Genomic DNA, 22,584 nt, shown 5'->3' on the forward strand with positions numbered 1-22,584 from the left:
ATCACTTGCTCCTGCTTCCTGTGCTGCGTTATATTCCTTTGACCTTATTTGGGCATGTTGGTGCTGGAACATCATGGGAGTTTTGCCTCAGTATTCAGTATCCGTTGCATTTGACCACCAGTGAGAATGAATGACCCACTAACATTCACCACCGATCCATCAATGGCTAAATCCGCCATCTTGCCATCTTATCCTCCCTGCATGTATCTTGTTGTTCAACCCCCCAACAACAACAAACAAACAAACAAACAATAACAAACTACTAATTGGAAGTCGTGTTGAAAGAGGAACAGCTAGATTCACTGATAAGCCTTTTGGATAGATGACAAGCAAACATTTTAGTAAAGTCAGTTATTTATCCCTTTAATTAAAAAAAATCTATATTATATATTTTCTGTTTTGGCCTGAGGAAATTGCTCTCTAAATTGTTTTCTTCTCAGTGACATATCGGAAGAAAGATAAAGTCGGCCAGAGCTCTCTCTCCCTTTCTCTCTTTATCAACCCTCCTCTTTCTCTTCAATTCTCTCTTTATCAATCTCCCTCATACACGTTCTCTTACTCCTCCAATCCTATCTCCCCTTCTTCGTTTATCGGTTGTTCCACGAAATAGGTGCATTTTGCGTTCCTTTGATATTTTAAGTAGAAATTGTGAACCGATACTGTTATATTAAATGTTATATTAAACAAAGTGCCCTTTAGTATAGACCACATGGATAATTAAATCAATCCGATTTTTAAGATGAATAAAGGCTTGCTAAAAAATAAAATGGTGACACTTGCATTCAATTGCCCCTCCCTGTTCCACACATCAAACTTCCATTCCCTGTGTCACAAAGGGATTCGTGGCATATTTCAGATGAAATCGCCAACCCTGTTTCAATCAACCCTGTTACTTTATTTGGCACTTAAATGACATTAGATTAGAGGGTTTAATAGTCACATGTACAGTGTTGCAGATGTAATTACAGGGTACAGTTAGATTCTTGAGCTCCGAGCTCCAACAATGCAGGACGAAGGTAGCTGACTAGTGGTGGCTATTCAGCAGCCTGATGGTCAGGGGGTAGAAGCTATTGGCCAGTCTTAGAGTTTTTGCCATGATGCTCCTGTACTGTCTTAGTGATGGAAACGGGGAGAACAGGCCACAGCTCGGGTTGCTGCGGTCCCTGATGATCTTTCTGCGACACCTGGTGTTGTAGGTGTCCTGGAGGGCATGCAGTGTGCAGCCAATGGTGTGTTCGGCTGAGCGTACCACCCTCTGTAGTGCCTTGTGGTCCTCAGCGGTGGAGTTGCCATACCCCAGACAGTATATTTTCGATGGTGCTCCTGTAGAACACTGCGAGGGCCCTTGGGGACAGGCTAAATGTCTTCAGCATCCTGAGGTTGAAGAGTCGCTGTCGTTCTTCACCACTGTGTCGTTGTGGTGTAGGCACCTACTGTAGTCATTTTTATTATTGAACCTCTTGAGATGGGAAAACTCGTTTTTTTATAAATGTGAACATGTGCTATTTATTTGGTGAAATGTTTTTTTTATACCAAGTTACACTTCTCAAAAGGGACCGAATTGGTGGAACGACCTTATGCAATCCCACCATCTCATCCCCTACTTCTCTCTCTCACTTTGAGTCTCTCTATCGTTCTCTTTTCCTCAGTCTTTTTATCTTCATTTCATTTTATCACCTTTCCTATCGTTCTCTTTTCCTCAGTCTTTTTATCTTCATTTCATTTTATCACCTTTCCTATCGTTCTCTTTTTGTTTAATGTGTTCTCCTTCTATCTCTCGTTCCCTCTTTTCCTATTTCTCCCTCTCCATCCCTCTCCTTCTTCATCCCTCTCCTTTTCCCTTCTCTCTCCCTGGCCCTCTCTCTTTCTGGCTCTCTTTCTTGCCACCTCTCCCTCTCCTCTATCTCTCCACCTCTCTTTTTCCCTCTCCATCTTCTCCCTCTCTCTCAATCTTCCAACCCTCACACCACCCCCCTTTGCTCTCAAACTTCCAAATTCCTCCCGCACCTTCCAACCTCCAACCTCCTCATCCTCCCATCTGATTGGCTAATAATGACTGACTCACATGTGTTGTCCTCTGGATCACCAGGGCGACGCAGGTCAGCCCGGACCCCGAGGCGTGCCCGGCGACGAGCCGCTAGTAGGCGCACCTATTACCACTATCTACAAAGGAGATAAGGTAACACAGACAGGAGCAGTGGTCCCCGCCCGCCGGAGGGGTGAGAAAGAGGGAGGAGAGACGGGGGGAGGAGGGGGGAGGAAGACACTGAGGCAGGGGGGAAGAGAGGGGACGAAAGGCTGGTCTAAGACACAGAATCACAAAAGCATCTTGATTATATATTATGGAAAGTAGTATTACAAAATACCATGGAGGGTGGAAGTTGACGTGTCTCTACTCTTTTATGACAGTCAACCTGAAGTTGACAGATAACCCGATGTTGACTTGCCTCCATCTTGCCAAACTAATGTAATTCTGCTTCTGGTGTAGCACTACAAAGTACAGGGGGTTGGGAAGCTCTTCAAAGCAAGTAGGATGCAAATAATCAGCAACTGTACTGTTAGCTGTGGATGACATCAGTAATGATAGTGTGGGATGTAAAAACGTATCGTAATAGGGGAAGGGATAGTATACTGTGTGACTGACCGGCCCTTCATACCCCCCAACCCCCCCTGCCGCCAAACTCTACCTTGCCCGAAACCCCCCCAACCCCCTACACTACCACCCCTCCTAGGGTCACACACACACACACACACAGTCCGTCCCTCCAACTACCCCTACCCCCTCTCCTCTCTAGACCAACCCTCCAACCTATCCCTCCAAATCTACCTGAAAACAACTGCTGTTGCCACCACCCAACCAATCCCCTCCCTCCTCCCCTCCAACCCTCCTCTCCCTCAACCCCCATCGTGTTGCCATGTAAAAACTCTCTCTTCCTTGGTTACCGTTACCCAGGGCGATGTGGGCCCGCAGGGAGACCCAGGCAGGCCCTTGGTCAATGGAGTGGTGGAGTTTGTGGGCTTTCCTAAAGGAGACAAAGGACCTAAGGTTTGTGATGAGAGAAACACACGTTCAAGAGCTCCAGGGCTCCAGAGAGGAGGCCTGGGTAACCGACCCACTCTCCCCCAGCCAGGTTGCTCCATCCTGGCATGGAGCCGAGCCGTGGTGGGGGGGTGGGTGGTGGAAGGTGGTGGTGATACTATGCCCCACCTATAGCTGGCTCGCTGGCTGGCTCCTGGAGTGTCATACAGTCCCCCGCGCCCCCCAACCATCCCCTCTCCCGGCCTACACCCCCCCCCCCCTTCCCTCCCCCCAGTGTCCGTGTCCCATTCCATTATCCCATTATACACCCGCACCCCATCGCAATGTCATACTGCAGTTATTATTGAGTTGTTTGTTTTCTTACTGTGTGTTTTTATATCCGTTGTTGCACACAGAATACAAAGTAAATGACAGGATTAGTGTAACATTGAAAGACAACGAAAATCTGCAGATATCAGGCAGTACTGTAAAGTGAAGAATATCTACTGTTTGCGTCATGCACATGTTTACAGAGAGACTTTATTAATGTTACTGTACTCTGTCAATCGGATGCTTTAGTGTCACTTCAAGTGGACATAAGACATAAGCATTAGCAGTGAAAGGTTTTCGTCATTGCTGTTCTGTAACCTGTTTTTGCCTCCTCGTTGCTTTATGCTGTTTATTTTTTTTCTTCCTGAATGATGGCGTCTGGACTTTCCTCCAGTGAGGACAACTGTGGGGTTGCCATTTTGTTTCTGTAACGTTTCCTTTTGCTTTTCTCTTCCCTGCTCTCTCTCTCTCTCTCTCTCTCCATCTCTCTCTCTTTCTCTCTCCATCTCTCTCTCTCCATCTCTCTCTCTCTCTCCATCTCTCTCTCTCTCTCTCTCTCCATCTCTCTCTCCATCTCTCTCTCTCTCTCCAACTCTCTCTCCATCTCTCTCTCTCTCCATCTCTCTCCCTCTCCATCTCTCTCTCTCCCTCTCCATCTCTCTCTCAGGGGGAAGGGGGTTACAAAGGAGTGCGTGGACCAACTGGTAGACCCGGCCCACCTGTAAGTGTGTCTGTCTTGTCTGTTGGGGACAATAAAGATGTATTTAATTGAATAGCTAGCTATTTGCAGTAGAGCATAAAGAATGCTATTTCAACCAAAATGGAGAATGTACTGTCACTGTTACTGCTTCAAACAGTGTGTGTCCCAAATGGCACCCATGCTCCCTAGTGTGCACTACTGTTCCCTAGTGTGCACTACTTTTGACCAGAGCCTTAAAGGGGCAATATGCCATTGTTACAGCAATTTTTGGACTGAAAATTCATGATGAACTCACCAAAAAAAGAAACGTCCCTTTTTCAAGACCCTGTCTTTACAAGATAATTCGTCAAAATCCAAATAACTTCACAGATCTTCATTGTAAAGGGTTTAAACACTGTTTCCCATGCTGGTTCAATGAACCATAACCAATTAATGAACATGCACCTGTGGAACGGTCATTAAGACACTAACAGCTTACAGACGGTAGGCAATTAAGGTCACAGTTATGAAAACTTAGGACACTAAAGAGGCCTTTCTACTGACTCTGAAAAACACCAAAAGAAAGATGCCCAGGGTCCCTACTCATCTGTGTGAACGTGCCTTGGGCATGCTGCAAGGAGGCATGAGGACTGCAGATGTGGCCAGGGCAATAAATTGAAATGTCCGTACTGCAAGATGCCTAAGACAGCGCTACAGGGAGACAAGACGGACAGCTGATCGTCCTCGCAGTGTCAGACCACTTGTAACAATACCTGCACAGGACTGGTACATCCGAAAATCACACCTGAGGGACAGGTACAGGATGGCAACAACAACTGCCCGAGTTACACCAGGAACGCACAATCACCCCCATCAGTGCTCAGACTGTCTGCAATAGGCTGAGAGAGGCTGGACTGAGGGCTTGTAGGCCTGTTGTAAGACAGGTCTTCACCAGACATCACCGGCAACAACGTTGCCTATGGGCACAAACCCACCGTCACTGGACCAGACAGGACTGGCAAAAAAGTGCTCTTCTCTGACAAGTCGCGGTTTTGTCTCACCAGGGGTTATGGTCGGATTCGCGCTTATCGTTGAAGGAATGAGCATTACACCGAGGCCTGTACTCTAGAGCGGGATCAATTTGGAGGTGGAGGGTCCGTCATGGTCTGGGGCGGTGTGTCACAGCATCATTGGACTGAGCTTGTTGTCATTTGCAGGCAATCTCATCGCAGGCAATCTCAACACTGCGTTAGAGGGAAGACATCCTCCTCCCTCACGTGGTACCCTTCCTGCAGGCTCATCCTGACATGACCCTCCAGCAAGACAATGCCACCAGCCATACTGCTCATTCTGTGTGTGATTTCCTGCAAGACAGGAATGTCAGTGTTCTGCCATCTCAATCCCATTGAGCATGTCTGGGACCTGTTGGATCGGAGGGTGAGGGCTAGGGCCATTCCCCCCAGAAATGTCCGGGAACTTGCAGGTGCCTTGGTGGAAGAGTGGGTAACATCTCACAGCAAGAACTGGCAAATTTGGTGCAGTCCACGAGGAGATGCACTGCAGCTGTTGGCCACACCAGATACTGACTGTTACTTTTGATTTTGACCCCCCCCCCCCCCCCTTTGTTCAGGGACACATTATACCATTTCTGTTAGTCACATGTCTGTGGAACTTGTTCAGTTCATGTCTCAGTTGTTGAATCTTGTTATGGTCATACAAATATTTACACATGTTAAGTTTTCTGAAAATAAACGCAGTTGACAATGAGAGGACGTTTCTTTTTTTGCTGAGTTTATATACCCATTGATTCTTGCAGAACATAACTCATAAATGCTACATGAACTTAGATAAATTGTCTTCACCCATCAAAGCTCCAAATATAAGCTTGTTTTACTCCTTTGTTTGTAAACAATGCAATTGTAAACAACCACTGTATAGCCTCAAAACACGGTTAAAACTATCATTTTGATATCATGGATGGCCAGTATTTGAATCTATAGCTCTGTCTATTATTTTCACATTTCTCCAGCCCCATCCCTCAGCTATTTACCAAATCAGTGGCGGAATGACTGCTTTGTTATCGTTTGAACTGCAGATTGCCCCTATAAAGTAGTGGGCTACATAGGGAATAGTCTGTCATTTAGCAAGCAGTAAGTATGTTGTAAATGTTTGACCCATACGTCTGTTGCCAGGGTCCTTTCGGCTTTCCTGGCGAGGTGGGAGAGAGTGGAATTTTGGGGTATCCAGGGGGACGGGTAAGCTCCTCCCCTCCTTCTATGTCTGATAATGTCCCAATCGTCTCTCCTTCCTCCCAAAGTGTGCACTTGTTCACTTCCCTTCACTGATTTGAAAGGAATGACTGGTATAATAAATATGGTGGAAACCCATACTGGTCCGTACCCCTACCAATAGGATGCTTTTAAACTTGTAGGAAGTAGTCAACAAAATAGGTATTATTGGTATACACTCATTGTGTTTTGTTAATTGGGATTCTTAACTCTGATTCTAAACTGTTCTCCGGCGGACTTCTTGTTTCTCTCTTGGCAGGGTCCTCCTGGTTTTAACGGGCCTCCCGGATCTCCAGGAAGACAGGTAGGACACACACACACACACACACACACACACACCACAGTTAGGCTCTATCACACACAGCCAGAGGCAAAACGAGAGACAAGAGAGAGAGAGGCACACACACACACTTAAATCAAATAATACATTGATTTATAAACAGATTAATGAACCAATGAATCTCTTTCCCACAAAGGGATTCACAGGAAGTCCAGGGTTCCCCGGCCAACCAGGCTACAGAGGACCTAAGGTAATACGTTTTTCTGAAATGAATAAATTACTGTGTATTTCATACAAATGGAATATCATGCAATATTGGCCGTATTTTCACAATTCTGATCTTTTGCCCAATTTTCGGTGGATGAGCAGATCTGATTGGTCAAAAGACCAATAATTTGTGGATAAAGATCAGAATTGTGTCATCTTGTTCTGAGGGTTTGAGTTGCAAGGCTCCAGTCTGCCAGTAGGGGGTGAAGAAGTAAATACATGGTCTTTTCTTCTGTTTGTTTTTAGGGTGACCAGGGAGAACAGGGGCCTCCCGGACCCCCGATCTACACTGATGCACAAGGGATGTCTGTTCAAGGTAACACACACACACACAAACATGTTATGTATCATGAAAAAGCCTGATACCCACAATCCCCTCTGTTGATCACCTGTCCTCTGATTGGTTGCAGGAGCACCAGGTGACAACGGCATCGACGGCCTCCCTGGCCAACCAGGGGACGCGGGAGCTCCAGGGTTTCCAGGACAACCAGGACGACCAGGCGACTCCTTCAGCGATGGTAACACTGAGACACACATACACATGCACGCAGGCACGCACACATAGCACACACACACAAATGCATACGCGTACGCAGGCACACGCATGCATACAGGCATCCTCTCCTTTCCCCTCCTCTCTCCCTCTCACCTCCTCGTCTCTCCTCTCTCAACCCTCTCCCAGGTCGCGGAAGCAGCCCAGGGTTCCCTGGTACACCGGGGCCTAAGGGAGAGAGGGGTAACCCAGGCAGACAGAGCTATGGTCCTGAGGGCCAACCAGGAGGACAAGGCTTACCAGGAACCCCTGGACCACCCGGACCACCAGGCAGATCTGGTATGTTACGCATCGGCATAATCATATCCGCCATGTTTCATGCGGGACGGATGAGGGATGGAGCTTTATAGCGATAATAACAGTTTGAGGTACTGAGTGACTGTTAGCTTCCATTTTTTTTGTCTAACTTTTTATTCATTTAAATCGAAGTGTTGTTGGCGAAAGAGATAGAAAAAGTATATTTGTTTCAAGTGAGAAAGATGAGAGCGACAAAGAGAGAGGAAAGACAAGTAGTGAGAGAATGAGAGAAGAGAGGTTGAGTTAAAGACAGGTTGAGTTAAAGACAGATTGAGGTGGCCTCCCGAGTGGCACAGCAGTCTAAGGCACAGTGCTAGCTGTCACTACAGATCCTGGTTCGATACGCACAAAATGGCCCAGCGTCGCCCAGGTTAGGGGAGGGTTCTGGCGCATGCACGCTGTTTACGTGTTTCCTCCGACACATCGGTGCGGCTGGTTTCCCGGGTTAAGCGGGCAGTGTGTCAAGAAGCAGTGCGGCTCGGCGGGCCGTGTTTCGGAGGACGCACGGCTCTCGACCTTCGCCTCTCCCGTTGCAGCGACGGGACAAGACTGTAACTACCAATTGGGGAGAAAAAGGGGTAAAAAATACTAAAAAATAAAACATCTGAGTTAAAGACAGATTGAGTTAAAGACAGATTGAGGTAAAGACAGATTGAGTTAAAGACAGATTGAGTTAAAGACAGAGGAATAAATGAAGAAACAAAGGTACAAAGGGAGGGATGTAACTGACTGTGTGTCCTGTGCCGTCCTCTTGGAGATGAAGACTCGTCCAGCGGCGCCCGTCTGGTCGTCACTATGGGGCCCAAGGGCCAAACACTGGAAGTTAGCATACCAGAAGGTAGTCCCTGCCACCAGAGTGGGGATATTGCTGTTACCATGGCAATATTCAGACCACCGAAACAAAAATAATACCTCAACTATATCAAGTTTCCAAACCTGAGCCATAGGTATACAACTACATGTATACGCATGGTTCTGATCTAAACTAACCGTCAGGACCAGTGGAGGCTGTTGAGGGGAGGACGGCTCATAATAACGTCTGGAACGGAGCGAATGGAATGATATCATACACATGGAAACTGTGTGTTTGATGCATTTGATACCATTCCCCTCATTCCACTCCAGCTATGACCCCAAGCCCGTTCTCCCCAATTAAGTTGCATCCAACCACCTGTGGTCAGAACACTCTTTACTAGCACATGCCAGTGTAGCTGGGAAGAGTGGTTGCTCAAATCCAAGATGCTTTCTCACATCTGGCCACTAGGTGTCTCCCTACCCACCCGTATGGCAGGACCATAGATAAACAGTACACCGATACAGTCTCCACATCTATGGCTCTGGCATATGGGAGAGAGAAAATATTAGAGATTTTCTGATGATATCTTTGCTACAAATGAGGATGAACAACAATGGGTAAATGTTTTGTACTTTCCTGCTATGTTTCCCTGCTCGCTAAAAACATTCTAACAAAGGCAGATGTGATGCACAGAGACAAAACAAGTTTGTTTTGTCCAAAGACTGACCAACCCTTCCTATTCCATATGAGCTAACTAACAGACCAAAGTAACAGAGTTTTTAAGTTAGAGGTCAAGAGTGTTTGTGTGTTTGTGTTTGTGTTTGTGTGTGTGTGTGTGTGTGTGTGTGTGTGTGTGTGTGTGTGTGTGTGTGTGTGTGTGTGTGTGTGTGTGTGTGTGTGTGTGTGCACGCGCGCGAAATACTACAGTGGTGTAAGTGTTCTTTGTACCAATACTTCTACTATTCTGTACAACTTGTCGAATCATCTATGTGTGTGTGTGTGTGTGTGTGCGCAGTAACCAACATCCAAACCGACTTGTTCGACAATCTACCAGGAACGCCAGGACGACCAGGAGCCCAGGGACCACCTGGAGCCAGTGGATATAAGGGACCCAAAGGTAGGATACGCACAGACACACACACACATTCACATTACGGACAAAAAAAAGCAAAATTGATGTAAAAAATAATTTTAAAAATCCTCTGGGGCTGATTTGCTGGATCCCTTTCTACTGCAGCTTTCTGCCCCCCCCCCCCAGTTGTAGAATCTTTGACTATCCCTAATATCTGGAAGGTTGCGCATGTCCTCCTCCTTCACATAGGTGGGGATCCTTCGATAACCTAGATAACTACCGGCCAATTTGTAGCCTATCTTGCCTTGCAAAAATATTAGAATCACTGGAAAACTCTCAGCTAAGATCTTTAAAAAAATAAATGTTTTACTTCAAATGATATTCTTAATGTGCACCAGTCTGCTTTTAGACCTGAACACAGCACTGTTTCAGCAGCTACGCTTGTCTTAAATAACGTGTTAAATTGCTTAGGTCATAGGAATCACTGCTCTGCCATATTGCTCGACCAATCAAAGGCCTTCGATTCTGTGTGCTTTCTGATGGTGCCAAGTCAAATGACCTCGACATTACTAAAGGTGTCCCGCAGGGGTCGATTTTGCGACCTGTCCTCTTTACTAGTTACATAAATAATATTGGTCTATCTGGAGAAACCTGTAACATTCATCTGTATGCAGATTAAGCTGTTATGTACACTATTGTCCCTACTGCTGACCAGGCTACGTTAGAGCTGCAATCTGATTTTGTTGCCTTGCAGAAAGCCCATATTGATTTAAAATTGGTACTTTATGCGGGAACAACTAAAATGTATGATGTCTTCGAATTCCCTTAGAAACATTTCAGATAGGTTTCACGTGCATGCATTGGATGGCATTTGTGGGCTTTCGGATTTACAAAAATGTTACGTTTAAAAAAGACTACCAATGAGCTAGTTAAGAAGCTGTGATTTTTTTTTAAAGTAAGCTTCTTTTAATTGAAGTAGGTCATACCTCGAAAGAAATTACACCCATATGTCTAAATTCTATGGATCACGTCATCTCATTATACGCCGAAGATATTTTACTTCGTCGAGACAGTGTATCTATATCCCTCTCAAAAGCTCTGTCGATCATAGACAAATTCAGCTCTGTCTTAAGTTCTAAAATACATCTAACCAAATCTGCCCTACTGGTTCTCAAGACCCCGGTGAGAGACTCCATCTCTACTTATGCAATCCCAATCGGTAGACTAATATCCCAGTTGCTTTAACTGGCCAAATATCTATTGTCAAAATGAATATATTGCCACGGCTGAATTTCTGTACTTCAATGCTTCCCTTGTCTCCAACTTCTGGCTACTGGGATCGAATCCATAGTGCGGTTTTCAAAATGTGCATGGCAAGGTCAAATAAACAAATAAAGGTCAAATAAACAAATAAAGGTCAAATAAACAAATAAAGGTCAAATAAACAAACTTGCAAAGAGGGTAAGATGAAGGACTATCCGTACCAAACTTTAAATTTGTATTTCCAGGCACTAGCATTTTGTCACATCCTAAATTGGAGAGATCGTTCTGCCTGAGTATTTATAGAAAGATGGTGTCTCCTATTGCTCTTGAAGAATTGTTCGTCACTGAAATATCTCTTAAACAATGTCATCTATGTTTTTAACCTATTATTTCTCACACAATTTTTATTTGGCAGAAAATTTCATAACAATGTAACTGGGAATGAAAATGGCACGCCCATACTCCAACATTTCACAATAACGCCTTGTGATCCGGAGGGTGGCCTTTTGCACCCCCACCCCCTCTCCCCCAATGGTCAAAATGTGGAATCCACACCCTTGCAGATATCATAGACAGTAATGGTTTGAGAACCTTCCAAGATTTGAAAGATGCCTCACAGTACCAGGCAAATTCGTTAAGCTGGCCTATGGACTCCCTTGGGGAACCCAACTACCGAACCATTCAATGATGGGATTTATAAATGAATTGTCTGGGCTCCCGAAAGGACTGATCTCTGTTTTGTTATTTAACTAGGCAAGATAAGAACAAATACAAATTCTTATTTTCAATAACGGCCTAGGAATTGTGGGTTAACTGCCTTGTTCAGGGGCAAAACGACAGATTTTTACCTTGTCAGCTCAGGGATTCGATCTAGCAACCTTTCAGTTACTGGCCCAACGCTCTAACCACTATATAGCTCAATATAAAATACAACCTTTTGGGAAAGCTCATATTCTGAGCTAGCCATTTAAAAAGTATGGTCCACAGGTCTAATTGGATCTGAACAAACCTTCAACTGGAACAGGATATGGGAAAATGTGACCTTGGCATCCTGTAATTCGAACCATTTAACTTATACATTTTAAAGTTTGATCACAGACTGCATTTAACACCAAGGAAACTTTTTACAATGAGATTGATCCCAACTGTCCCCTAAATAAGCGAGACATAGTCCTCCCTTTTCCTCCACTGCCCTGCAGTTAAATGCTTCGGAGGTGAAGTTACAAAATGAATATGAAAGTGCACGGATAAAAACTTCTAATGCTTTGCATCTGTTAGGATACTTAACGAGGACAGCGCCTTGAATCTCTCAATTAGTCACAGACGATTACTGCCGGCTGTAACAAAGAGGCAGGGAGTTTAGGAAGCAGGTGCAGTCCGGTGAGTTTAATACGAACAAGCATAGAGTGAACACCTGCACAAAAGTAGCATCTGCACATGAACACAGATACCATACAGCCTGATGGGGGATAACAACGTAGTGCTAGATAAAGGGGGAGTAATCAGGGAAGTGATGAAGTCCAGGTGTGCTTAATGATGGGTAACCAGGACCGGTGGTTAGTGGGCTGGCGATAGCGAACTCCGGGGGGGGGGGGGGGGTTATAACATTAGAATTATAGACAGCTAGAATTAATGGTGCTGGTGGAACAATTGAGGCCTGGACAAATATACTTGACTCTGTGAAGAATAATCTCGGCTAAAGCCCAACACATACAAATAAACAATCCATAAAGCCCAACACATACAATATACACACTAAGTGTACAAGGCATTAGGAACACCTTCCTAATATTGAGTTGCACCCCTTTTGCCCTCAATTCATGGACTCTACAAGGTGTCGAAAGTGATCCACAGGGATGCTGGCCCATGTTGCTTCCCACAGTTGTGTCAAGTTGGCTGGATGTCCTTTGGGTGGCGGACCATTCTTGATACACACGGGAAACTGTTGAGTGCGAAAAACCCAACAGCGTTGCAGTTCTTTAGACACTAAAACCGGTGTGCATGGCACCTACTACCATACCCCGTTCAAAGGCAATTCAAACTTTTGTCTTGCCCAGTCACCCTCTGAATGACACACATCTGTGTCTCAATTGTCTCAAGGCTTAAAGATCCTTCTTTAACCTATCTCCTCCCCTTCGTCTACACTGATTTTACTTTATTTGCTTTCAGGCCCACTTGGAAGGGGGTAGTGTGGGGAGTGTTTTCTCTGGTCGCTGGGAGGGGGTGCGGGAGCGTGCGGTGGGTGGGTGGGTGGGAGGGGTGCGTGATGCGTGGGAAGGGGTGTGAAACATGGTTTCCGGGAGTGGGGTGTGGGGGTTTGGATGGAGACATGTTGGCTGGGTGAGGTTGAGAGAATGGGGTGGGAGGTTGGGTGTGGAGGCCCAGTTTTCTCTTCCTGTTTATACTGAATGTATTATTTATATTAAACTCTATGTATTTCTTTAAACAAATATATACATATATATTGAATGGCAGACTACAGGTACAGGTTCTATAAACTTAGAATTTGAAATGGATAATGTACCCCTCCGCCCACCCAAAAAAATATCACAACATTTTTTGGGGGGTAAAAAAAATGATCAATCAAATAAATAGATCATGCCTCTCCCTAAACCGCAGGAAGCAAGTTGTACAGCAAGTTGTACAGGCACCTTCCTGCCAGGTTTTTGATTATGATGACACCATTTACTAGAATGTAGCAGCAACTATTTTAAAACCCCAAGATGCACTGTACCATAACGCACTTCACTTTATCACAGGTGACAGGTTTAATATTCACCCCTGCCTCCTTCATCAGAAGGTTGGCTGAACCGTTCTTAATTCCTGTACATCACTTCACTTCTCCCTTTTTGTCTACTCAGCTCTTCTACATTAACTTCCAACATATCTCAATTCTCTGTTAAAGTAACAACAACAAAAATATGGGGCACCAAATCCGCTCACAGGGTTGGATAAATCTTGAGGTCCCTTGTGTCTCTGCATGTTTTGAAATCATTTACAAACGTAATTAAATCTGGAATCCCTGGTGCCAATAGGGTAGTTGATGAGGGCTGAATGAGGGCTGAATTCACTGAGGCTTGCAGGTGTTTTGGATGATTATGGTGGTTTATTTGTGTTGTTGAGATGTAGTGTGTATCTGAGGTAATAATAAAGTTTATTTGTGTTGTTGAGGTGTAGTGTGTATCTGAGGTAATAATAAAGTTTATTTGTGTTGTTGAGATGTAGTGTGTATCTGAGGTAATCCTGTAGTTTATTTGTGCTGTTGAGATGTAGTGTGTATCTGAGGTAATAATACAGTTTATTTGTGTTGTTGAGGTGTAGTGTGTATCTGAGGTAATAATAAAGTTTATTTGTGTTGTTGAGATGTAGTGTGCATCTAAGGTAATCCTGTAGTTTATTTGTGTTGTTGAGATGTAGTGTACATCTGAGGTGATCCTGTAGTTTATTTGTGTTGTTGAGATGTAGTGTGTATCTGAGGTAATCCTGTAGTTTATTTGTGCTGTTGAGATGTAGTGTGTATCTGAGGTAATAATGTAGTTTATTTGTGTTGTTGAGATGTAGTGTGTATCTGAGGTAATAATGAAGTGTATTTGTGTTGTTGAGATGTAGTGTGTATCTGAGGTAATAATGTCGTTTATTTGTGTTGTTGAGATGTAGTGTGTATCTATGGTAATCCTGTAGTTTATTTGTGTTGTTGAGATGTAGTGTGTATCTGAGGTAATAATGTAGTTTATTTGTGTTGTTGAGATGTAGTGTGCATCTGAGGTAATCCTGTAGTTTATTTGTGTTGTTGAGATGTAGTGTGTATCTGAGGTAATAATGTAGTTTATTTGTGCTGTTGAGATGTAGTGTGTATCTGAGGTAATCCTGTAGTTTATTTGTGTTGTTGAGATGTAGTGTGTATCTGAGGTAATCCTGTAGTTTATTTGTGCTGTTGAGATGTAGTGTGTATCTGAGGTAATAATGTAGTTTATTTGTGTTGTTGAGATGTAGTGTGTATCTGAGGTAATCCTGTAGTTTATTTGTGTTGTTGAGATGTAGTGTGTATCTGAGGTAATAATGTAGTGTATTTGTGTTGTTGAGATGTAGTGTGTATCTGAGGTAATCCTGTAGTTTATTTGTGTTGTTGAGATGTAGTGTGTATCTGAGGTAATCCTGTAGTTTATTTGTGCTGTTGAGATGTAGTGTGTATCTGAGGTAATAATGTAGTTTATTTGTGTTGTTGAGATGTAGTGTGTATCTGAGGTAATCCTGTAGTTTATTTGTGCTGTTGAGATGTTGTGTGTATCTGGGGTAATCCTGTAGTTTATTTGTGCTGTTGAGATGTAGTGTGTATCTGAGGTAATAATGTAGTTTATTTGTGCTGTTGAGATGTAGTGTGTATCTGAGGTAATAATGTAGTTTATTTGTGTTGTTGAGATGTAGTGTGCATCTGAGGTAATAATGTAGTTTATTTGTGTTGTTGAGATGTAGTGTGCATCTGAGGTAATAATGTAGTTTATTTGTGCTGTTGAGATGTAGTGTGTATCTGAGGTAATAATGTAGTTTATTTGTGCTGTTGAGATGTAGTGTGTATCTGGGGTAATCCTGTAGTTTATTTGTGTTGTTGAGATGTAGTGTGTATCTGGGGTAATCCTGTAGTTTATTTGTGTTGTTGAGATGTAGTGTGTATCTGAGGTAATCCTGTAGTTTATTTGTGTTGTTGAGATGTAGTGTGTATCTGAGGTAATAATGTAGTTTATTTGTGCTGTTGAGATGTAGTGTGTATCTGAGGTAATAATGTAGTTTATTTGTGCTGTTGAGATGTAGTGTGTATCTGAGGTAATAATGTAGTTTATTTGTGCTGTTGAGATGTAGTGTGCATCTGAGGTAATAATGTAGTTTATTTGTGCTGTTGAGATGTAGTGTGTATCTGAGGTAATAATGTAGTTTATTTGTGCTGTTGAGATGTAGTGTGTATCTGGGGTAATCCTGTAGTTTATTTGTGTTGTTGAGATGTAGTGTGTATCTGAGGTAATCCTGTAGTTTATTTGTGTTGTTGAGATGTAGTGTGCATCTGAGGTGATCCTGTAGTTTATTTGTGTTGTTGAGATGTAGTGTGTATCTGAGGTAATAATGTAGTTTATTTGTGCTGTTGAGATGTAGTGTGTATCTGAGGTAATCCTGTAGTTTATTTGTGTTGTTGAGATGTAGTGTGTATCTGAGGTAATCCTGTAGTTTATTTGTGTTGTTGAGATGTAGTGTGTATCTGAGGTAATAATGTAGTTTATTTGTGCTGTTGAGATGTAGTGTGTATCTGAGGTAATCCTGTAGTTTATTTGTGTTGTTGAGATGTAGTGTGTATCTGAGGTAATAATGTAGTTTATTTGTGTTGTTGAGATGTAGTGTGCATCTGAGGTGATCCTGTATTTTATTTGTGCTGTTGAGATGTAGTGTGTATCTGGGGTAATCCTGTAGTTTATTTGTGTTGTTGAGATGTAGTGTGTATCTGAGGTAATAATGTAGTTTATTTGTGCTGTTGAGATGTAGTGTGTATCTGAGGTAATCCTGTAGTTTATTTGTGTTGTTGAGATGTAGTGTGTATCTGAGGTAATAATGTAGTTTATTTGTGCTGTTGAGATGTAGTGTGTATCTGAGGTAATCCTGTAGTTTATTTGTGTTGTTGAGATGTAGTGTGTATCTGAGGTGATCCTGTAGTTTATTTGTGTTGTTGAGATGTAGTGTGCATCTGAGGTGATCCTGTAGTTTATTTGTGTTGTTGAGATGTAGTGTGCATCTGAGGTAATCCTGTAGTTTATTTGTGTTGTTGAGATGTAGTGTGTATCTGAGGTAATCCTGTAGTTTATTTGTGTTGTTGAGATGTAGTGTGTATCTGAGGTAATAATGTAGTTTATTTGTGCTGTTGAGATGTAGTGTGTATCTGAGGTAATCCTGTAGTTTATTTGTGTTGTTGAGATGTAGTGTGTATCTGAGGTAATAATGTAGTTTATTTGTGTTGTTGAGATGTAGTGTGCATCTGAGGTGATCCTGTATTTTATTTGTGCTGTTGAGATGTAGTGTGTATCTGGGGTAATCCTGTAGTTTATTTGTGTTGTTGAGATGTAGTGTGTATCTGAGGTAATAATGTAGTTTATTTGTGCTGTTGAGATGTAGTGTGTATCTGAGGTAATCCTGTAGTTTATTTGTGCTGTTGAGATGTAGTGTGTATCTGAGGTAACAATAAAGTTTATTTGTGTTGTTGAGGTGTAGTGTGTATCTGAGGTAATAATAAAGTTTATTTGTGTTGTTGAGATGTAGTGTGCATCTAAGGTAATCCTGTAGTTTATTTGTGTTGTTGAGATGTAGTGTGCATCTGAGGTGATCCTGTAGTTTATTTGTGTTGTTGAGATGTAGTGTGTATCTGAGGTAATCCTGTAGTTTATTTGTGCTGTTGAGATGTAGTGTGTATCTGAGGTAATAATGTAGTTTATTTGTGTTGTTGAGATGTAGTGTGTATCTGAGGTAATAATGAAGTTTATTTGTGTTGTTGAGATGTAGTGTGTATCTGAGGTAATAATGTAGTTTATTTGTGCTGTTGAGATGTAGTGTGTATCTATGGTAATCCTGTAGTTTATTTGTGTTGTTGAGATGTAGTGTGTATCTGAGGTAATAATGTAGTTTATTTGTGTTGTTGAGATGTAGTGTGCATCTGAGGTAATCCTGTAGTTTATTTGTGTTGTTGAGATGTAGTGTGTATCTGAGGTAATAATGTAGTTTATTTGTGCTGTTGAGATGTAGTGTGTATCTGAGGTAATCCTGTAGTTTATTTGTGTTGTTGAGATGTAGTGTGTATCTGAGGTAATCCTGTAGTTTATTTGTGCTGTTGAGATGTAGTGTGTATCTGAGGTAATAATGTAGTTTATTTGTGTTGTTGAGATGTAGTGTGTATCTGAGGTAATCCTGTAGTTTATTTGTGTTGTTGAGATGTAGTGTGTATCTGAGGTAATAATGTAGTTTATTTGTGTTGTTGAGATGTAGTGTGTATCTGAGGTAATCCTGTAGTTTATTTGTGTTGTTGAGATGTAGTGTGTATCTGAGGTAATCCTGTAGTTTATTTGTGCTGTTGAGATGTAGTGTGTATCTGAGGTAATAATGTAGTTTATTTGTGTTGTTGAGATGTAGTGTGTATCTGAGGTAATCCTGTAGTTTATTTGTGCTGTTGAGATGTTGTGTGTATCTGGGGTAATCCTGTAGTTTATTTGTGCTGTTGAGATGTAGTGTGTATCTGAGGTAATAATGTAGTTTATTTGTGCTGTTGAGATGTAGTGTGTATCTGAGGTAATAATGTAGTTTATTTGTGTTGTTGAGATGTAGTGTGCATCTGAGGTAATAATGTAGTTTATTTGTGCTGTTGAGATGTAGTGTGTATCTGAGGTAATAATGTAGTTTATTTGTGCTGTTGAGATGTAGTGTGTATCTGGGGTAATCCTGTAGTTTATTTGTGTTGTTGAGATGTAGTGTGTATCTGGGGTAATCCTGTAGTTTATTTGTGTTGTTGAGATGTAGTGTGTATCTGAGGTAATCCTGTAGTTTATTTGTGTTGTTGAGATGTAGTGTGTATCTGAGGTAATAATGTAGTTTATTTGTGCTGTTGAGATGTAGTGTGTATCTGAGGTAATAATGTAGTTTATTTGTGCTGTTGAGATGTAGTGTGTATCTGAGGTAATAATGTAGTTTATTTGTGCTGTTGAGATGTAGTGTGCATCTGAGGTAATAATGTAGTTTATTTGTGCTGTTGAGATGTAGTGTGTATCTGAGGTAATAATGTAGTTTATTTGTGCTGTTGAGATGTAGTGTGTATCTGGGGTAATCCTGTAGTTTATTTGTGTTGTTGAGATGTAGTGTGTATCTGAGGTAATCCTGTAGTTTATTTGTGTTGTTGAGATGTAGTGTGCATCTGAGGTGATCCTGTAGTTTATTTGTGTTGTTGAGATGTAGTGTGTATCTGAGGTAATAATGTAGTTTATTTGTGCTGTTGAGATGTAGTGTGTATCTGAGGTAATCCTGTAGTTTATTTGTGTTGTTGAGATGTAGTGTGTATCTGAGGTAATCCTGTAGTTTATTTGTGTTGTTGAGATGTAGTGTGTATCTGAGGTAATAATGTAGTTTATTTGTGCTGTTGAGATGTAGTGTGTATCTGAGGTAATCCTGTAGTTTATTTGTGTTGTTGAGATGTAGTGTGTATCTGAGGTAATAATGTAGTTTATTTGTGTTGTTGAGATGTAGTGTGCATCTGAGGTGATCCTGTACTTTATTTGTGCTGTTGAGATGTAGTGTGTATCTGGGGTAATCCTGTAGTTTATTTGTGTTGTTGAGATGTAGTGTGTATCTGAGGTAATAATGTAGTTTATTTGTGCTGTTGAGATGTAGTGTGTATCTGAGGTAATCCTGTAGTTTATTTGTGTTGTTGAGATGTAGTGTGTATCTGAGGTAATAATGTAGTTTATTTGTGCTGTTGAGATGTAGTGTGTATCTGAGGTAATCCTGTAGTTTATTTGTGTTGTTGAGATGTAGTGTGTATCTGAGGTGATCCTGTAGTTTATTTGTGTTGTTGAGATGTAGTGTGCATCTGAGGTGATCCTGTAGTTTATTTGTGTTGTTGAGATGTAGTGTGCATCTGAGGAATCCTGTAGTTTATTTGTGTTGTTGAGATGTAGTGTGTATCTGAGGTAATCCTGTAGTTTATTTGTGTTGTTGAGATGTAGTGTGTATCTGAGGTAATAATGTAGTTTATTTGTGCTGTTGAGATGTAGTGTGTATCTGAGGTAATCCTGTAGTTTATTTGTGTTGTTGAGATGTAGTGTGTATCTGAGGTAATAATGTAGTTTATTTGTGCTGTTGAGATGTAGTGTGTATCTGGGGTAATCCTGTAGTTTATTTGTGTTGTTGAGATGTAGTGTGTATCTGAGGTAATAATGTAGTTTATTTGTGCTGTTGAGATGTAGTGTGTATCTGAGGTAATCCTGTAGTTTATTTGTGCTGTTGAGATGTAGTGTGTATCTGAGGTAATAATAAAGTTTATTTGTGTTGTTGAGGTGTAGTGTGTATCTGAGGTAATAATAAAGTTTATTTGTGTTGTTGAGATGTAGTGTGCATCTAAGGTAATCCTGTAGTTTATTTGTGTTGTTGAGATGTAGTGTGCATCTGAGGTGATCCTGTAGTTTATTTGTGTTGTTGAGATGTAGTGTGTATCTGAGGTAATCCTGTAGTTTATTTGTGCTGTTGAGATGTAGTGTGTATCTGAGGTAATAATGTAGTTTATTTGTGTTGTTGAGATGTAGTGTGTATCTGAGGTAATAATGAAGTTTATTTGTGTTGTTGAGATGTAGTGTGTATCTGAGGTAATAATGTAGTTTATTTGTGTTGTTGAGATGTAGTGTGTATCTATGGTAATCCTGTAGTTTATTTGTGTTGTTGAGATGTAGTGTGTATCTGAGGTAATAATGTAGTTTATTTGTGTTGTTGAGATGTAGTGTGCATCTGAGGTAATCCTGTAGTTTATTTGTGTTGTTGAGATGTAGTGTGTATCTGAGGTAATAATGTAGTTTATTTGTGCTGTTGAGATGTAGTGTGTATCTGAGGTAATCCTGTAGTTTATTTGTGTTGTTGAGATGTAGTGTGTATCTGAGGTAATCCTGTAGTTTATTTGTGCTGTTGAGATGTAGTGTGTATCTGAGGTAATAATGTAGTTTATTTGTGTTGTTGAGATGTAGTGTGTATCTGAGGTAATCCTGTAGTTTATTTGTGTTGTTGAGATGTAGTGTGTATCTGAGGTAATAATGTAGTTTATTTGTGTTGTTGAGATGTAGTGTGTATCTGAGGTAATCCTGTAGTTTATTTGTGTTGTTGAGATGTAGTGTGTATCTGAGGTAATCCTGTAGTTTATTTGTGTTGTTGAGATGTAGTGTGTATCTGAGGTAATAATGTAGTTTATTTGTGCTGTTGAGATGTAGTGTGTATCTGAGGTAATAATGTAGTTTATTTGTGCTGTTGAGATGTAGTGTGTATCTGAGGTAATAATGTAGTTGATTTGTGCTGTTGAGATGTAGTGTGTATCTGAGGTAATCCTGTAGTTTATTTGTGCTGTTGAGATGTTGTGTGTATCTGAGGTAATAATGTAGTTTATTTGTGTTGTTGAGATGTAGTGTGTATCTGAGGTAATCCTGTAGTTTATTTGTGTTGTTGAGATGTAGTGTGTATCTGAGGTAATCCTGTAGTTTATTTGTGTTGTTGAGATGTAGTGTACATCTGAGGTGATCCTGTAGTTTATTTGTGTTGTTGAGATGTAGTGTGCATCTAAGGTAATCCTGTAGTTTATTTGTGTTGTTGAGATGTAGTGTACATCTGAGGTGATCCTGTAGTTTATTTGTGTTGTTGAGATGTAGTGTGTATCTGAGGTAATCCTGTAGTTTATTTGTGCTGTTGAGATGTAGTGTGTATCTGAGGTAATAATGTAGTTTATTTGTGTTGTTGAGATGTAGTGTGTATCTGAGGTAATAATGAAGTGTATTTGTGTTGTTGAGATGTAGTGTGTATCTGAGGTAATAATGTCGTTTATTTGTGTTGTTGAGATGTAGTGTGTATCTATGGTAATCCTGTAGTTTATTTGTGTTGTTGAGATGTAGTGTGTATCTGAGGTAATAATGTAGTTTATTTGTGTTGTTGAGATGTAGTGTGCATCTGAGGTAATCCTGTAGTTTATTTGTGTTGTTGAGATGTAGTGTGTATCTGAGGTAATAATGTAGTTTATTTGTGCTGTTGAGATGTAGTGTGTATCTGAGGTAATCCTGTAGTTTATTTGTGTTGTTGAGATGTAGTGTGTATCTGAGGTAATCCTGTAGTTTATTTGTGCTGTTGAGATGTAGTGTGTATCTGAGGTAATAATGTAGTTTATTTGTGTTGTTGAGATGTAGTGTGTATCTGAGGTAATCCTGTAGTTTATTTGTGTTGTTGAGATGTAGTGTGTATCTGAGGTAATAATGTAGTGTATTTGTGTTGTTGAGATGTAGTGTGTATCTGAGGTAATCCTGTAGTTTATTTGTGTTGTTGAGATGTAGTGTGTATCTGAGGTAATCCAGTAGTTTATTTGTGCTGTTGAGATGTAGTGTGTATCTGAGGTAATAATGTAGTTTATTTGTGTTGTTGAGATGTAGTGTGTATCTGAGGTAATCCTGTAGTTTATTTGTGCTGTTGAGATGTTGTGTGTATCTGGGGTAATCCTGTAGTTTATTTGTGCTGTTGAGATGTAGTGTGTATCTGAGGTAATAATGTAGTTTATTTGTGCTGTTGAGATGTAGTGTGTATCTGAGGTAATAATGTAGTTTATTTGTGTTGTTGAGATGTAGTGTGCATCTGAGGTAATAATGTAGTTTATTTGTGTTGTTGAGATGTAGTGTGCATCTGAGGTAATAATGTAGTTTATTTGTGCTGTTGAGATGTAGTGTGTATCTGAGGTAATAATGTAGTTTATTTGTGCTGTTGAGATGTAGTGTGTATCTGGGGTAATCCTGTAGTTTATTTGTGTTGTTGAGATGTAGTGTGTATCTGGGGTAATCCTGTAGTTTATTTGTGTTGTTGAGATGTAGTGTGTATCTGAGGTAATCCTGTAGTTTATTTGTGTTGTTGAGATGTAGTGTGTATCTGAGGTAATAATGTAGTTTATTTGTGCTGTTGAGATGTAGTGTGTATCTGAGGTAATAAT

General features: G+C 41.2%; 1 protein-coding gene across 6 annotated transcripts in view; it reads left to right on the plus strand.

Annotated features, from left to right (window-relative positions):
• The window catches only part of col4a6 (collagen, type IV, alpha 6), a 186,916-nt gene that overhangs the window by 124,769 nt on the left and 39,563 nt on the right, over positions 1-22,584 (plus strand). For 4 of the 6 annotated variants that reach the window (XM_036957757.1, XM_036957760.1, XM_036957761.1 and 1 more), the window contains exons 12-21: positions 2,954-3,046; positions 4,017-4,070; positions 6,221-6,283; positions 6,576-6,620; positions 6,793-6,846; positions 7,110-7,179; positions 7,274-7,381; positions 7,546-7,695; positions 8,471-8,551; positions 9,525-9,626. In XM_036957757.1, the coding sequence (XP_036813652.1) occupies positions 2,954-3,046; positions 4,017-4,070; positions 6,221-6,283; positions 6,576-6,620; positions 6,793-6,846; positions 7,110-7,179; positions 7,274-7,381; positions 7,546-7,695; positions 8,471-8,551; positions 9,525-9,626 (820 nt within the window). Of the gene's footprint in view, positions 1-2,089; positions 2,180-2,953; positions 3,047-4,016; positions 4,071-6,220; positions 6,284-6,575; positions 6,621-6,792; positions 6,847-7,109; positions 7,180-7,273; positions 7,382-7,545; positions 7,696-8,470; positions 8,552-9,524; positions 9,627-22,584 lie in introns of all 6 variants that reach the window. The other 2 variants (XM_036957759.1, XM_036957763.1) reach the window with 2 other exon arrangements.

The sequence above is a fragment of the Oncorhynchus mykiss genome, chromosome 21 (assembly GCF_013265735.2).
Source record: "Oncorhynchus mykiss isolate Arlee chromosome 21, USDA_OmykA_1.1, whole genome shotgun sequence".
Taxonomy (NCBI): domain Eukaryota; kingdom Metazoa; phylum Chordata; class Actinopteri; order Salmoniformes; family Salmonidae; genus Oncorhynchus; species Oncorhynchus mykiss.